General features: G+C 41.4%; 1 protein-coding gene across 5 annotated transcripts in view; it reads left to right on the plus strand.

Moving 5' to 3' along the window:
• The first annotated feature begins 5,933 nt into the window (after positions 1 to 5,933).
• Positions 5,934 to 17,569, plus strand: part of Tbce (tubulin folding cofactor E) — a 42,158-nt gene continuing 30,522 nt past the window's right edge. For 4 of the 5 annotated variants that reach the window (XR_009379359.1, XR_009379360.1, XM_059263393.1 and 1 more), the window contains exons 1-2: positions 5,934 to 6,032; positions 14,367 to 14,497. Coding sequence is in view for 3 of the 5 variants with exons in the window: in XM_059263393.1 (XP_059119376.1) it covers positions 14,398 to 14,497 (100 nt within the window). In the remaining 2 variants the exon portion in view is untranslated. Of the gene's footprint in view, positions 6,033 to 6,225; positions 6,336 to 14,366; positions 14,498 to 17,569 lie in introns of those variants that run through there. The other variant, XM_059263394.1, reaches the window with a different exon arrangement.

Here is a 17,569-nt window from a genome sequence, read left to right on the forward strand (position 1 = left end):
CAGACCTTTGTCTCAAGAAACAAAAGTACTGAGTTAAAGAAGCAGGGCTTATTAAAATAAGATGTGGCTTTAAGACACAAAGTAGGAATTCAGAGAGACTCGGATTTTCTAATAAGTTTTGTAAAAGTGGGTTTGTGGTTTGATTGAAGTATAAATTTGGACAGAGATGGGCCCAGGCTGTCAAGTGCTTGCTTTATATACATAAGGATCTCAGTTCGGTTTTGTTTTAAGATTTATTTATTTATTTCATGAATATGAATGCTTTATCTACATGTACAACCTTATGCCAGAAGAGGGCATCGGATCCTACTCTACATGGTTTTGAACCACCATGTGATTGCTGGGAATTGAACTCAGATCTCTGGAAGAGCAGCCAGTGCTTTTAACTGCTGAGCCATCTCTTTAGCCCCAAGGATCTGAGTTTTGACCCCCAGCATCAACACAAAATCAGAATATGGCAATGTGCACCCTATAATCTCAGTACTGAGGAAGCACAGACAGACAGATAACATAGATACTCTGACAAGCCATTATAACTGAATCTGTAAAGCATATTTTTGTTTTGTTTTGTTTTTTGGTTTTTGAGACAGGGTTTCTCTGTGTAGCTTTGTGCCTTTCCTGGAACTCACTCTGTAGCCCAGGCTGGCCTTGAACTCACAGAGATACGCCTGCCTCTGCCTCCCAGTGCTGGGATTAAAGGCAATGCACCACTAACACCCAGCCAAGCATATTCTTTAAATCAAATCTGTAAAGCATATCTGAATCTGTAAAGTTCCAAGAGACCCTGTCTGGAAAAAAAAAAAAATGATGTGAAAAACTATTGGGGAAGATCCCTGATGTTGAAGAATAGAAAATTTATGTGTTGTATCTGCTCTCATTTTTCTCTGCCTTTGTACCCTGTTTTGTGTGTGATTTCCCCCATCCCATTTCTTCCTCTTCTTCCTCTTTTTTCTTTTCTTTCCTTCCTCCCCCCCCCCCTTTCTCTTAACTTTCTTCCTTCCTTCCAGTCCAGGATGGCCTCAAACTAAATCCACAGTCAAAGATGACCTTCAGCTGTTCTAGTGCCTCCATCTCCCAGATGTTGGGCTTACAGGTGTGTGCTACCATGCCATCTTATGCAGTGCTGGTAATCAAACCCAAGGCCCTATGGATGCTAGGCAAGCACCCTGAAAACTGGGCTATATTCTAGTGAAACTGTCTTCAAAAAATTGTTAGAAAAAGGAAAAATATGTTACTCTCAAAACTATGAATTCACAGCAAAAAATAGCTAAGCTCCCAGGTAAGGAGATGAACTAGACCCAGCTGACTTTTTCATTTTTTTTTTTCCTCCTTGCCTTTCCCTTGAATCCATCTGTTAGGGTTTTTCATTGCTGTGAAAAGACACCATGACCACAGCAACTCTTATAAAGTGAAACATTTAATTAGGGTGGCTCACTTACAGTTTCATAGGTTCAATCCATTATCATCATGGTGGGGATCATGGCAATGTGCAGGCAGACGTGGTGCTGGAGAAGTAGCTGAAGTCCCACATCTTGCAGGCAACAGGAAGTTGACTAAGACACAGGGTGGTATCCTGAGCATAGAAAACCTCAAAGCCTGCCCTATGTGACACAATTCCTCCAACAAGACCACACCCACTCCAACAAAACCACACCTACTAATAGTGCCACTCCCTATGAGATTTTGGGAGCCAATTACATTCAAACTACCACATTGTCTATCTTGAGAAAGACAAAGTTACATGTACCTAGTGTAAAAAGTCATTTCAAAAAAGATTATGGGGGCTGGAGAGATGGCTCAGAGGTTAAGAGCACTGACTGCTCTTCTAGAGGTCCTGAGTTCAATTCCCAGCAACCACATGGTGGCTCACAACCATCTGTAATGAGATCTGGTGCCCTCTTCTGGCCTGCAGTCATACATGCTGTATACATAATAAATAAATAAAAATTTAAAAAAAAAAAAAAAGATTATGAAACAAATACAATAATAAAAATGCTTGTGTGTGCTGTCCAAAAAGGACAAAGACCTCAGAGAAACCTTGAGTGGAAGTCAAGGCTGTTGCCAAATATTTGTTTAACTACCAAAAGATGTGTTGCATTTGTTTATGTTGCAGAATATTTGTTTAATTATGTAAAGACGTGTTGCTGTTTTACCTTGCCTACCTAAGGCACCTGATTGGGCTAATAAAAAGCTAAACAGCAATAGCGAGGTAGGAGGTATAGGCAAGTCTCCTGTAGACAAATTTCTAAACAGTCGTAGTAAATAAGAAACACAGAGCCAAATACAGGGGTAATAGAGATCACAGCAATAGCCACAACTAGCTTTAGCTTACCACCAGCAGTAGTTTCCCCCAGAGAGCTTCTTCCTGTCTGACTTGTGTTTTTTATTGGCTTTCTGTTCTGCTTTCTCATTGGCTCTAAGCCCAGCAACATGACTTCTTCGTCACTGCCTGTCTATACAGACCTCCAGGTCTCTATGGTTGGTACTGGGATTAAAGGCTCGTGCCACCATGCTTGGCTGTGTCCTTGACCACACAGAGACTCTGCCTGCCATGTGATCAGATTAAGAGCGTGTGCTACCACTGCCAGACTTCTGCTTAATGACTATTTGACCTCTGATCTCCAGGCACCTTTATTTATTAACATACAAATAAAATATCACATTTCATCACAAATAAAATATCACCACAACTTCCAAGCAGGAAGAGTAAGTAGGAGGAGGAATTTAGGCTTGACGAAGGAAGAAAAGGAGACATCAGGGAGATGCCAGGGCCCGGCCAGACATGGAGGAAGCAGGAACATAGGACACACAGAATGAAAGGTAAAAAGCTCCAAGGCGCCGGGCAGTGGTGGCGCACGCCTTTAATCCCAGCACTCGGGAGGCAGAGCCAGGTGGATCTCTGTGAGTTCGAGGCCAGCCTGGGCTACCAAGTGAGTTCCAGGAAAGGTGCAGAGCTACACAGAGAAACCCTGTCTCGAAAAACCAAAAAAAAAGCTCCAAGGCAAAACATAGATGAATAGAAACAGGTTGAATTAATAGGATAAGCCCGAGCTAAGGCAGAGCATTTATAATTAATAGTAAGTCTCCATGTCTTTATTTGGGAGCTGGTTGGTGGCCCAAAGAAAATTCCAACAGACACAGCCTAGACCAGGTCTTCCCCAAGAGAATCCAGTTTTCCTTTTTTCCTTACTACTACCTTAGGAAAAATAAAGATAACTGTTAACCAAAGAAAACAAAGATCCTTACAGATATTAAAGGTATGCATTTAAAAATCTTATCACATTAAAAAAAAAATCCCTCCCCAGGGTAAAGATAATGAAATCTCTTTCCTTTGTTTTCCCTTCCTCACCATCCTGCTCCTGCTCCTCCTGCTCCTCATCTTCTTTTTGGAGACAGGATCTTACTATGTAGCTCCAGATGGCCTGGATTGCTCTCTGGACCAGGTTGACCTCTAATTCACTGAGATCTGCCTGCTTCTGCCTCCCCCTTCTGAGTGCTGGGATTAAAGGTGTATGCCACCAGGCCCAGCAAGTAGTAAGAGTTTCTAACTTGCTTTCAAGACAAACCCCATACAGTTTCAATTAGGAAGAAGTTTGGGATATTATACTTTTCCAAAGGTGTACAGCACCCAATTCATTTATTGGGACATGGCTTTTGAAAGCACACCAGACTTCCTTCTTTCTCAGGAGCAATGATCTTGAATATGACATATGGAAAACCTCCAATCATCTATTCTAAAACAGGCAAAAAGAACTCTGGGTGGGGGAATCCTCAAAAGACAGTGTAAATGACACCAGTCACCCTATTGAGATAACAATAAACAAAACAGACAAGAGCCAAATATAAAGCAATCCCCTCTGGGATTAGATGTCCTGGGGAATCAAACGAATCTTACAAGAATACCTAGAAAGGGGCTTGTAATCTCTTGCAGCTGTGCTTGCTACACCCTACAGAAGGTGGAGATTTGTGTAAGATTTTCAGTACTGCCCAACCCCTTACAGGGCTATCTAAACTTCCTCTAAATTCATCCTTTTTCAGTAATAGATCATTGTAGTGCCTTTTGTGGTGTCAAATAGCCAGTGTTTGTTCACCTTCGCCTGAGAACAATATGCTTATGTGTGCACAGTTTTTTAAATTTATTTTATGTGCATTGGTGTTTTGCCATGGGTGTTGGGTCCCCTGGAATTGGAGTTACAGACAGTTGTGAGCTGCCATGTGGATGCTGAGAATTGAACCCAGGTCCTCTGGAAAAGCAGTCAGTGACCTTAACTACTGAGCCATCTCTCCAGCCCAACATGTGCCCAAATTTAAGAGACATTTGGAAACAGTAACTATAAATCCAATTTTGGCTGTGTGGTGGCTCGTAGCTGTAATCTTATCACTTGGAAGGTGGGAGCAGAGAGATTATCATGAGTTTGATGCCAATTTAACATCTTTGACTGTTAGGTCAGGTTTTTTTGGAATACATTGTTAAACTTAGCAGACCACTAGCTTCTACCAACCCTAAAGCTAAAATCACAGGACTTCTGAAACTGAAGTGATTGATCCAATTTTGTTGTAATCTGCTACTCTGTGTTCCAGCAACTTATTTTGAAAGTGTTCTTATGTATGACGTGTGTGTGTGTGTGTGTGTGTGTGTGTGTGTGTGTGTGTGTGTGTCTAAAAATTCAAGTAATCTCTTCCACAGTAACATGTCATTCAGGGTAAACTCACTAAGTGTTTCTGGGTCAAGGTCACTCAAATTTGGCTCAGAATAATCTCTTATCTCTTTTTGAGCAGATGTTTTGTATCAATAATTCCTTGAGAATTATGAAGTTAAAATAAATATGGAGATACTGGCTTGATGGTGCAAGCTTCAGATTTTAGCACTTGGGAGATAGTGGCAAGAGAATCCGGTGTTCAAGGCCAGTCATGACTATATGGCAAGTTTTAAGGCCAACCGAGGATACATGAGACCTTGTCTCAGGACAAAGGGCATCACCATCTTAGTGGAATGTTATCCCTGAAACCTCTTATTTGAAGGTCTATATTTCTACTGGAGAACAGAGACAAGAGTAGGATGTTCTAGTCCTACTGAAAGGATTTCAAACAGGAAAGCTTCTGGAAAGCTTATTTTATCTTTCATGAATCAACGACAACAGATTCATTACAGGGTATTCTCAATGTTGAGCAATAAAACAGATTTGTCATGAATGCCATCTGCCACAAAGTTACACAGTTCCCCTTTGGTTGAGTTACAGCTTTCTTTTATTATTGTTTTTGTAGTGATATATGACCAAACTGACTTGGATCCAGCAAAGCCAGAGCTCTTCCACTAAGTTTATGCCCAGCCGCAGGTATACTGTGCTTTAATTCTGTCAGAGGCCTCTTGCCATATCATTATGTACATAGCATCTTACTTGGTTTTCAATGAAATAGTTACTGGCTTTTAACATCTTAAAAAAAAATGATTCACAGTAACTACTTGTTTACAGTGGTGACTTTTCAATTTAAAACATTGCATTTACTATTGATTCTGCCTTATGCCTTAGCTGGTTATCTTTTTCTTTCCAGTTCTAGAGGGAGCAACACTACACTTTTCTCCATAACTATGAACTCCCTACAGAGGTAGACTCCGCATAAGCATGAAACATTTTTGTAATTTAGACAGGGTCTTGTTATGCAGCCAAGGCTACCCCACCCCCCCCCCCGACCCCAAACTGGCTTCAATCCTACCTCAGCCTTCTGAGTGCTGCTTGTTGTAGGCATGAGCCACCACGCCCACCTATGAACTTTTAGCACTCGTTTGGGCTGTCCTGGATCAACTACAGTACGAAAATTAGGTTGTTCCCGTTGTCCTTCGGGGTGTCGTCTACCTGAACAGTACCTCGCCAGGGTAAGGATGAAGTTTGGGTGGGTAGAGCTGGTTTCCCGCCATCACTTCCTCCGCAGATGTGGGACTTCCGGTCTCTCGGCACTTCCGCCCAGAGCCGGAAGCTCGTCGCTGAGGGACCGTGAGGGGCCGGCGGTGCTGTCCCACGGGCTGAGGGCAGGTGAGCTTTGTAAGGTCGTGGAGCTGAGGTGACGAGTTGCCCACTGGGACCGCCATTTCACCTTGAGGTGGCTCAGCATTCATTAATTTCCGAGACTTCTCTCGGGTCAGCGGGGCGGCGTTCTGGGCTGACCCGGCGGAAGGCTAGTGCGCCTGCGCCAAGCGCCCCCTCTGTCAGCGTCTTCTGGGTGCTGGTCTCAGGTGATGCTGCCAGGCGCCAGCGGACCTGACTGGCTGTCACTGTGGACGAAAGCCCTGGTTTCCGTTATTGACGGTTCTGGTGGACAGCGGTCGTTGTAGCTGGGTAGGGGGCTGTATTCAGTTTCTTTTTGGTTTTGGTTTTGGGTTGTTTTTTTTTGTTGTTGTTGTTTTTTTTGTTTTTTAGCTCAAGGCCGTCTTGGGTCTCGCTATGTATCTGAGGCTGGCTTCGAACTAGCGGCAGCCCTAGTGCTTTAGCCTCCCGGTTTCTGGGGTTACACGCACGAGCCACCATGCCTGGCAATGAATGAATTAACTAACTTTTAAAACAAAGATTCGTTGCTGGACGTGGAGCTTACATTTTAGTCCAGGATGACTTTGAACTCGTGTCAAACCTCTAGCTAGCCTCAGCCTCCGGAGTGCTGAGTTTACATGCATGAGCCGCCACACCCTGGGAATAAATTTTTTACAGACTTCACTACCATCTGGGGACTGTTATGTGAACTGTTGAACCCAAATTAGGGTGTGATTTGGCCATCCCCAAAGAAATAGGCTTGTTGAAACAACAGGGTTTACAAATGCTAAAGACAGACAGCAGATAAAGGGAGAGACTGCTCTCTTGTCTGGTGTGAATATTAGCCAGGTCCACTGTCTGTTGATAGTGCCTGCTTTCTTTTTATGTCTTCTTGTTTTAATTTTCTATGTGTTCATGTTATAGGTGCTGCTGTAAACACAGTCTACTATCTGGAATTTTTGTTTGTTTTGTTTTTGTTTTTTGAGACAGGGTCTTTATGTAGTCCTGGCTGTCTTGAAACTCAATGTGTAGACCAGATTGGCCTGTAACTCACAGAGATCCTCCTGTTTCTGCCTCCAGAGTGCTGGGATTAAAGATGTGGGCCATCACACTCCAATGCTGACAATTTTATAAGACTTTTTTTTTTGAGGTGGGGGGCATTCCAGACAGGGTTTCTCCATGTTGTTTTGGTGCCTATCCTGGATCTCGCTCTATAGACCAGGCTGGCCTCGAACTCACGGAGAACTGCCTGGCTCTGCCTTCCGAGTGCTGGAATTAAAGGCGTGCACCATCACCACCTGGCTTAAGGCATATTTTTTTTTATTGGGATCTATAAAAATATTTAGAAAGTTAAATTACTGATACAAATCTGTCCTGATGTGAAGAACATTCTTCCACAATCACAGGAGGCAGTCAGGCCAGGCCATTTCCTCCATATTTATTCCATGCTATAGGATTTCTGAATCAGTATCCCTGTCCCCATTCATCACATTTATAAATCAGATTGATTTTCAGTGCATCATTGAGAATGTATTCATTGTTGTTGCATGAAGAGGACTTTTTATTTGTTCACAATTGGGTCATAATGCAAAAGAATCCGTTTCTCTGGAAGTTGGCTTCTTTTGATGTTGAAGGAGAAACCTGCTCCAGCTTTGGTTACTTGCTTTTGGTAAAGGAGACCACAGAAAGCAACTTGGTGCTGAAACTAGTATATTTCCTCTCCTCCTCCTCTTCATATTCTTCTTCTCCTCCTCCTCTTCTTTTTTTTTTTTTTTTTTTTTTTTTTTTTCTTCTTCTCCTATTCTGAGGCTTCTTTTGTACTAAGCTAATACTCTACCACTGACTGAGCTACACCCAGCCCTGGCAGAGTCTTGTCTTTACTGGCCTCGATTACCTGACTCTTCTACCTCAGCCTCCAGAGTAGGTGGGATTACAGGCTTGTGGGTCTGCCAGTACTTTGCCTTGTGACTTGCAGATTTATTGTATTTACAGTAATTGTGAACTGAGACATTTGTTTGGACCCTAACCTTTGAAGTCATTCTGACTCAGCATTTTCATATGTCCATATCAGCAAATCCTCTGGTGGTCAAAATAGTCCAGATCTTCAAGCCCCTTCTTAACATTCATCTGTTAAAAACTACATTATCTCTCACAGGATTACTGCCCCCTAACTACTAGTCACAGTTTTTCTTCTAGTCAGCTTGCATCACAGAATCTAGAGGGATCTTTTTAGGAAAGTAAGATAATCTCTTTCCTTTAAAAAAACAAACAAACAATAAAAACTCTACTAAACACTGCTGTCCACTCTGCAGACAAGTTTTTTTAAGTGGCCTTCAGAGTTCTAAATGGCCTGTCCCTGCATCATCTCTGATCTGTTGTTTAATAACTACCCGATTGCTCCATTATTTGGCCTCAAACACATCCTAGCTTCTAAGATACTCAGATCTGCTATTCTTTGCCTGTATGAGCTTCTTTATGGTCATATGGTTCAATCCCTTACCTCTCCATCTGTTTTTTGGAATACTACCTTCCTTAACCAACTTTCTTCCATCTTTAACTGTGCTTCTTGTTCTTGTTCATATCATGTGATTTACCCAGTTATCTGGTTTATTGCGCTTCTCACCACAAAGGTAGAAGCTTCTAGAGGGCAGGTATTTTTCTGCTGTACACTTAGTATGTAGAACAGCGTCAAACTTTTAATAGACACCCTTTTTTTATTTTTTATTTTATGTGCACTGGTGTTTTGCCTGCATGTATATCTGTGTGAGGGTGTCAGATCTCGGAGTTACAGACAGTTGTGAGCTGCCATTTGGGTGCTGGGAATTGAAACCGGATCTTCTGGAAGAACAGTGCTCTTAACCGCTGAGCCATCTCTCTAGCCCCTTACTAGACACTCTTAATTGTTGAATGAAGATATTTGGGCTTTTTTACCATACTATATTTGCTTACACAGTCTGCCAGGGAGCTACAACTTCTACCCAATACTTTGTACTTTATTTGTATGAGTATATGCATGTTTGTACACTCACTGTGGGGCATATGTGTGGTGCAGATGCATATACACATGAGTGCATGTGGAGGCATGAAGTTGACATTGGGTGTCTTCCTTGAGCTCTCTATTTTATTTATTGAGGCAATGTCTCTTGCTGAACCTGGAGCTCACCAATTCCTTTTAATGTAGCTAGCCAGCTTGCCCCAAGGATCCAGTCTCTGCCTCCTAAAATGCTGGGATTACACATGCCCAGCACTTAGATGGGTTCTAGGAATCCAAAATCTTGTGCTCATGCTTGAATGGCAAGTACTTTATCCATTTAGTCATCTCTCAGCCCAGCAGTTTGTACTTTCTTGCTCTTTTTTAAATTTTGTTTATTTATTTTCTCTTTTCACTTTTCTCCAGCTACTTGTTTAAAAGAAACACTAGTTTATCTTTCTTACCGTGATTAACTTTTAATTTTACTATACGTTCTTCCTTCAAATCTAATACCCTGTGAACTTTTCTTTTTTAAACCTTTAAGTTGCTGATTTTCAGCAAGCTTCCTGGATCATCTCAGCATTAATTTTTTTTAATATGATATGAGTGCTTTTGTTTTTCTTTTGTCTATTTTTTTCTTTTTTTGGTTTTTTTGAGACAGGGTTTCTCTGGTTAGCAGCCCTGGCTGTCCTGGAACTCACTTTGTAGACCAGGCTGGCCTCAACTCACAGAGGAGAGATCTGTCTGCCTCTGCCTGTCAAGTACTAGTATTAAAGACATGTGCCACCAAGCATGGAGAATGTCCTAACAATAGAGTTAGTAGTTAGGACTGTTTTCTGGGGTCTGTGTGTGTCTGTGTCTGTGTTTAATTTATTGAAATTTTATTATGCATTTTTTAAAATTTATTATGTATACAGTGTTCTGTTTGCATGTATCCCTGCAGGCCAGAAGAGGGAGCCAAATCTCATTACAGAAGGTTGTGAGCCACCATGTGGGTGCTGGGAATTGAACTCAGGACCTCTGGAAGAACAGCCAGTGCTCTTAACCTTTGAGCCATCTCTCCAGCCCTATTATGCATTTTAAAAGAATATATATAGGATATATATTTAGATTTAGCACATCAAGGCTCATATGACATTTTTCCTGTCTTAGCATCTTGCTGGGAATATGTGTAGGAGGTACAATTAGAAATATGATAAGCCAGGCGGTGGTGGCGCACACCTTTAATCCCAGGACTCAGGAGGCAGAGCCAGTCGGATCTCTGTGAGTTCGAGGCCAGCCTGGGCTACCAAGTGAGTTCCAGGAAAGGTGCAAAGCTACACAGGGAAACCCTGTCTCGAAAAAACAAAAAAAAAAAACAAAAAAAAAAAGATGATAGACAAATTAAATATGAAATGAATTATTTAGAAAGCAGATACTGTAAGAAAATGAAAACATCATAGTTTGACATTTTATTTATTTATCTATTTAGACATGATCTGTGGTAGCCCAGGCTAACCTCAGATTTATTATGTAGTTGAGGTAGGCCTTGATCTTCTGTCTCCATTTTTGAGTTCTGAGATTATGAGAGTATACCACCACACTTGATTTATGCAGTGCTAAGGATCAAACCCCAGAGCTTCAAGCATGCTAAGGCAAGCAGTCTTAGCAACTGAGCGATATCCTCAGCCCATTTTCTTTTTTATTTAAAAAATACTTTATTTCGGGTTGGGGGTTTAGCTCAGTGGTAGATTGCTTGCCTAGCAAGTGCAAGGCCCTGGGTTCGATCCTCAGCTCAAAAAAAGAAAATAAAATTTATTTCATATATTTGTGTATGTGGTAGTGAGGGAGGGGCATACCAAGGAGTATATGTGAAGGTCAGAGGACAACTGTCTCTTTTTCTACAATGTGGGTCCTGGGGATTAAACTCAGGCTTGATGGTAAGTGCCTTTATTTGCTGAGCCATCTCACTGAAATCACTTTGTTGTTGTTGAAACAAGGTTTCTCTGTGAGGCCTGGCTGTCCTAGAAGTAGCTCTGTAGACCAGGCCTCTGCCTCTGGCTTTCGAGTGCTGGGATTAAAGGCATGTGCCACCACTGCCCAGCTGAAATTACTTTTTAAATTGCAAAATATATATTACAGAAAATTTACCATCTTAGCAATTTTAAGTATATAAAGTTAGTAGTGTTAAGTTCATTCACAATATAACCAACACTGCTGTCCAACTCCAGAACTCTCCTTACATCTGCAAAACTGAAACTGTTAGTCTTAGATAACGATTTCCAGTTCCCTTCCCTGGAAGATCATAGTATCTATCCACTATTATACTTTCTGTCCTCATCAGGGAAAATTATTTTAAAAAATTTTTGAGACAGGTTCTCAGTATATAGCCATAGATGGCCTGGGATTCTCAGTGTAAACCAGGCTGACCTCAAACTTGCAGAGATTGACTCTCAAGTGTAGAATTAGAGGCATTCACTACCACACACAGCTGTCTTTTTTAGTTTGACAAGCCTAGATACTTCATAGAAGGAGGATCACTTGGTGTTTATCTTTAAGGTTGAATAATACATTTTGGTGTATTGTAACAGGCCCCTTAGCACAAATGACTCCATGATGGAATTGCCATTCATGATGTAAAACTCAGCAAGTAGACAACACCACCTGCCAAAAATGAAACCAAAGGCCTAATCATCAAAATCCATAGTTCAGGAAAGTCTCTAAATATACTAACCATACTTTTTAGCATCTGTAGTTCCACTTCTGGCTAACTGTTCTTGTTAACTGAAGTATGTCAATCCAGAACATGGTTTTTGTGCTTAAAAGCTCATCCTTAGAAAGGTTCAGGGTGACACTGGGATCTCGAACATCCAGTGTAGTCTATGGCAGGCTATTAAAGACTTTCTGTTGGCTTAAACCCATGTCCCAGCAGTCTTCTCTGGTGAATACCACACAACAGTATTTATCATATTCTTTATTCTAATGAACACTTAGATTTCTTTCTCCATCTTTGACTGTTAGTAAATAATGCAGTTACAAACACATTTGTGCAGATAGTTCTTGACTCCATGCTTTCAATTCTTTGCAAATTGTTTTGAGGAGCTGTAGTCACTTCATCATCAAGAGCAATAGGAAACAGCTGAGTATGGTGGTACATAGTCATTTGGGAGACTGAAGCAAAAGAGTTGTGAGTTCAAGGCCAGCTTGAACAACATAGTGAAAGCACATCTGAAAAGCAAACAAGGGGGCTTAGGGATGGCTGAGTGAATATAGTGCTTGTCTAACAGGCACAAAGCCCCGGTTTCCATTCCTGGTACCACATAAACCTATACATGTCTGATCCCAGCACTGAGAAGGTGATAGCAGAAAGACTGGAAGTTCAAGGTCATCCTCAGCTACAGAATGAGTTTAGGACCAGCCTGAGCTTTCCTAGAGACCCTGTCTCAAAAAACAAACAAAGAAACAGGCCTGGTGGTGGTGGCACACGACTTTAGTCCCAACACTTGAGAGGCAGAGGCAGGCAGATTTCTGTGAATTCCAGGCCAGTCTGGTCTACAGAGTGAGTTCCAGGACAGCCAGGACACAGAGAATCCCTGTCTTAGGGGGGAAAACTCACAAAACAAAACAAAAAATCAGCTAAAACAGGAAGTCAAAAGGAAAGGAGAGCAAGGTATGAAAGTCCAGAGAAAAGTATTGGATGCTCACCTTCTGTTACAACTGGATATAGGTGAAATACATGTTTTACAGATCTCTCTCAGTAGTAGAGCCCTTGCCTAGCATGCCTCAGGTCTTGGAATTGATCCCCAGCATAAACAACAAAACAAACAAAAAATATAGACTGGTAAAAGTTTGTCGATGTTCTGTGAAGGCAAGGTTGTTAGGATACAAGGGCTCATATACTCCTGATAGGGCTGTATATATTAGAACAGCCATTATAAAAGGACATTTGATACTAGCTACCAAAATTTTAAATGCATATTCCCTTTGGCTCAGCAATCCCAGACTAATAGCAGGACTCTGAGTTTCTGGCAAGATAACACCCTGCACTCCAGCTTGTGGAATTCTAGCAATGGAGTTCTACTGGCATCTTACTCAAGGACTAGAACTTTGCTTCAGGGCATAGACTTATGAGCAGGGCTCTACCTTGGCCAGCTGCCTTGGCCTATCCATATATCTGTTTCCTAAAACATAAGTAGCCCAGTCTGGTTCCTAGTAACTGCTCAGTCTCCTCAAATTGTCTATGCTGTCTTTACTTGCCCCATGTGTTGGGTTCTGTGATAACTTCTTTTGCTTTTCATTGCTGAAGATTCCATTGTAGTACAGGGATTTTTACGTGTGTCTTAGAAGTTGCAGTGCCTTAGAGTACCACCATCTACCCAAAGCAAAAAGTGAACCAACCAAGGCTTCTAATTTTCTGTTTGACAATTTCTATCTAGTTATTCTTCCAAATGTTGATTCTAAACTTACTAAAATCCACACTCTTCTGGTCACTGTCCCTCTCTCTTTCGTTCTGTGGCTTGCCTGCACTGCTACTGGGACAGCTTTTGAAACTCTAAATAGTTCAGTGTTTATTTCCAAAATATCAAAGTTTGAAAGAAGTTGTAGCAAAGCTGGACATGGCACATGTTTGTAATTCTAGCATTTTGGGAGCTGGGGCAGGAGAATCATCCCTAACTACATAATGAGTTTGAGGCCAGCCTGGGTTACATGATCCTGTCTTAAAGAAAAAGCAAATAAAGAGATAGTATCCATAATATTACCACACCTAAAACTTTGAGTTGTCCATTTTTTTGTTATTCTTTCCTAAGATAGGGTTTTATATATCCCAGGTTGGCCTCTGACTACTAGGATTAAATGCATGAGCCACTCTGCTTTGTGACTGCTAGGTAAGCATGTTACCAACTCAGATCGCCAGCTGTGACCATTGTTCTTTAATATTGTGTGTGTGCGCGCAGAGGCTAGAGGTCTACTCAATGTCTGTCTTATCCAGCACTCTCCACCTTGTCTCTTGAGGCAGGGTTGATCACAAAACATGGAGTTCAACCAGTTGTCAAAACTAGCTAACCAGCAAGACCCAAGCATCCTCTTGTCTCTTCTTCCCAGCTTTGGAATTACAGGTGTACATTGTCACACTTGGCTTTTTCTAGGGATCTAAGCTCAGATCTTCATGTGTGCATAGTAATCGTCTTACACAGTAAATCATTTCTTCAATCCCCATGGAGGAAAAGACTTGTAAGAAAACTTTGGCTGGGTGTGGTGCCTCACATCTGTTATCCCAACACTTGAGCAGTTGAGGCAGGGGGATTTGCTCTAAGTTTAAGCCCTCCAGGCCAGCCTAGGCTACAATTTTTGCTTATTAAATTCTTGTCAGTTTTTCATGTTTTCCTTCCTAGGTCTCCTGTTTTGGATTCTTGTTGTCTTATAATGAGTGACATTTTGCCATTAGATGTCGTTGGTAGGAGAGTTGAAGTTAATGGAGAATTTGCAACAGTGCGCTTTTGTGGTGATGTTCCTCCTGTGGCAGGTAAGCCATGATATTGAGTAAATCTTTCAGTCAGGTCCATAGAAGCGTCTCAGTAGTGCTTTATCACACCAGTTTTGAACTGGGTGTGGTGGCACACGCCTTTAATCCCAGCACTCAGAGTCAGAGGCAGTTAGATTTCTTGAGTTCCAGGCCAACCTGCTCTACATGGCAAATTCCAAGCCAACTGGAGCAATACAGTGAGACACTATCTCCAATAAATAAAGAAAATAAAATAACCAGTTTTAAGGAAGTTGCCAGCCAACTTAAAGATACATAGTTTTATTTGGGTGACATTGAATTGTATATGTATATGATATGTACAGCTTTCTTAATTATATGCTACTTGATTGATTGTGTAGTGTTTCTTAAACTAAATCAACTTTAAAATATTTTCTGAACAAACTTCAAACAACCAACAGTCTTGAATTTTCATAATTTAAAAAGTTATTTGAGCCGGGCAGTGATGGCGCACGCCTTTAATCCCAGCACTCGGGAGGCAGAGCCAGGCAGATCTCTGTGAGTTCGAGGCCAGCCTAGTCTCCAAAGCAAGTTCCAGGAAAGGCGCAAAGCTACACAGAGAAACCCTGTCTCGAAAAAACAAAACAAAACAAACAAAAAAGTTATTTGAATGCTTCTCCTCCCCATGTTGTATGTATTTGTATATATGCATGGGTATATACTTATGTTATATAACTGTGGATAATGTAATTGCATTTTGGCCAAATAGAACTTTGTATATTGCTCATTTTTGTTGATTTACAAAGAAATAATACATGCATACATACATATATATTATATAAATATATATATTGTATAAACTGTTGAATAATAAATTAATGACGTATATCAAGATGGCATATTGTAGGCTCCTAAATCTCAACCTAAAATGGATTTTCTTTTTTTTCCCTGATTTTTTGAGACAAGGTTTCTCTGTGTAGCTTTTGGAGCCTATCCTGGAACTCACTCTGTAGAACAGACTGGCCTTGAACTCATAGAGATCTGCCTCCTGAGTGCTGGGATTAAAGGTGTGTGCCACCACCACTCGGCTGGATTTTCTTTTTTAAACTAAGGCTTATCCTATACCTCTGAGGAGAACAGGACAGGAAAAAATACAATTAAATTTATAAATATTGGAAAGAACTGGGTTTAAGTGGCAACAAGCTAAACAGAATTGAAAACATCTAACTTCTAAATACATAGCCTAATTCTAATTCCTCAAATCTCAAAAGATCTCAAAGATATATGGAATCTATAATTTCTAACCAGATACAGTGGCTCATGGCTATAGTCCGAGTTCTCAGAAGGCTAAAGCAGGAGAATTGTTAAGTTTTAAAGTCAGTGCAGGCTACCAAAGTGAATGCTAGTCCAGCTTGAGCTGCAGTGTGAGATCCTATCTCCAAAAAAAAAAAAAAAAACAACCAGGGGGAGGCAGGGATTTCTGGTAATAGATTTAAAATAGGATTGTTTCCTCTTCATGTGAGAAACATGGTAGGGAGGTGTTAGTTACTACTAACCAGAACAGGCACACATAGACATCGAGTCTTCTTTCTAGTCCTTTGATCTCATCTTCCCAGCTTCTATAACTAGTCAATAGCTTCTTTGATAAAGCCACTGATCTCCAAGGCAGTAAGAATGTGTCCAGTATGAAACTGGATCCCTTAGGAAATGGTAGTGATATCAGCAGTCCTTTTCTTTTGAAAGACTGCTCTTTCTTGCTGAAGGCCTTCATCATTCCTCAGGCATCAGTGTAGTGTGGCTCAGATACACATACAATTTTTTGATGCCTTTCTTCATTTACTTTCTGTTACTTTCTGTAACATTATTATTATTAATTTTTTTAAATGTAGCCTTGGCTGGCCTGGAACATGCTATATAGACCAGGCTGGCCTCACACTCACAGACATCTACCTGTTTCTGCTTCCTGAGTCCGGGATTAAATGAGTACTCCACTCTGCTTGGCCTATGACATTATTTTCCTGGGTTTTTCTTCTTCAACCTTTGTTTTTAGTATGTACTAGTAGTATATCATAATGAATTCATTGTGATATCTTCATACATCTAAACAGTACTTTGTCCTATCAGCCCCACCTCACCATCCCCTGTGCTCTCCCTTCTCCTTTCCCCTGTGCTGTCTCTTTCCTTCTCTCTGCTAGTACTGGGCTTTCCTAATGCTTAGCCATTTAGTACACTATGTCATTTAGTTAACTGCTCTCTATTTCTGCCCTTCTCCTTTTTTATTTTTAATGAGATGGGGGGGTCTTGCTATGTTATTCAGGCTAGCCTTGAACTCTTGGACTCAGGGAATCCTCTTATCTCAGTCTTACAAGTGCCTGTTACTGAGCCCTGCTCCTCATTTTGAACATTGATCTGTAGTTTTTTCTTTAATGATAATGTAGTAAACTGCCTCGTATGCCTCACTCAATCAGCAAATGTTTGAATATTTTCTATATATTCGGAACTGATCTGAGTAGATAGATACAGGGCAATTTAGTGTTGACTTGGATCTGAGGCTCGCTCTCAGTATGTGGCTTCTGAGCAGCAACAGCTGTGGGGCGTTTACCCACCAACCCCACAGTTCCCTAGAGTTTTCTTGAGTGCAAGCAGCAGGAAATATTAGACAGAAGGATTTATATTGCGGAGATAAACAGATAGAAAATAAAGGATAGCCTCAAGAGGGCCTGGAACCTTTTCCATCGGCCCCGACTGTCTTGCCCCAGGGTATTTATAGAGACGCCAAGGGGTGGAGCAAAAGACCTCCTCCCCCCAGCACAGCCAAGTGCAGACCATCTCAGACACCTGCACTCAGACCCATGGTCCTTATCATCCTCTATGCGGACATGCTGGGTAAAGCCACGAGGAACCCGAAAACGGGCTCCCACATAGATCTTTTAAAGACACCCCCAGGTTACAGACTACAAAAGCACAGTGGCATTGGGGCCTTCTAGACATGAGACTGCCTAGCATGGTGTTGAAGCTAGCCTCCTTCATAGCTTCAAAGAACCTGAGTTTTGTTTAGGCTAACCTTGAAATAGCAGGATTCCAGCCATTAGAGTAGTGAAACTTTGTTTTGGC

Source organism: Peromyscus eremicus, chromosome 5 (assembly GCF_949786415.1).
Source record: "Peromyscus eremicus chromosome 5, PerEre_H2_v1, whole genome shotgun sequence".
NCBI lineage: Eukaryota > Metazoa > Chordata > Mammalia > Rodentia > Cricetidae > Peromyscus > Peromyscus eremicus.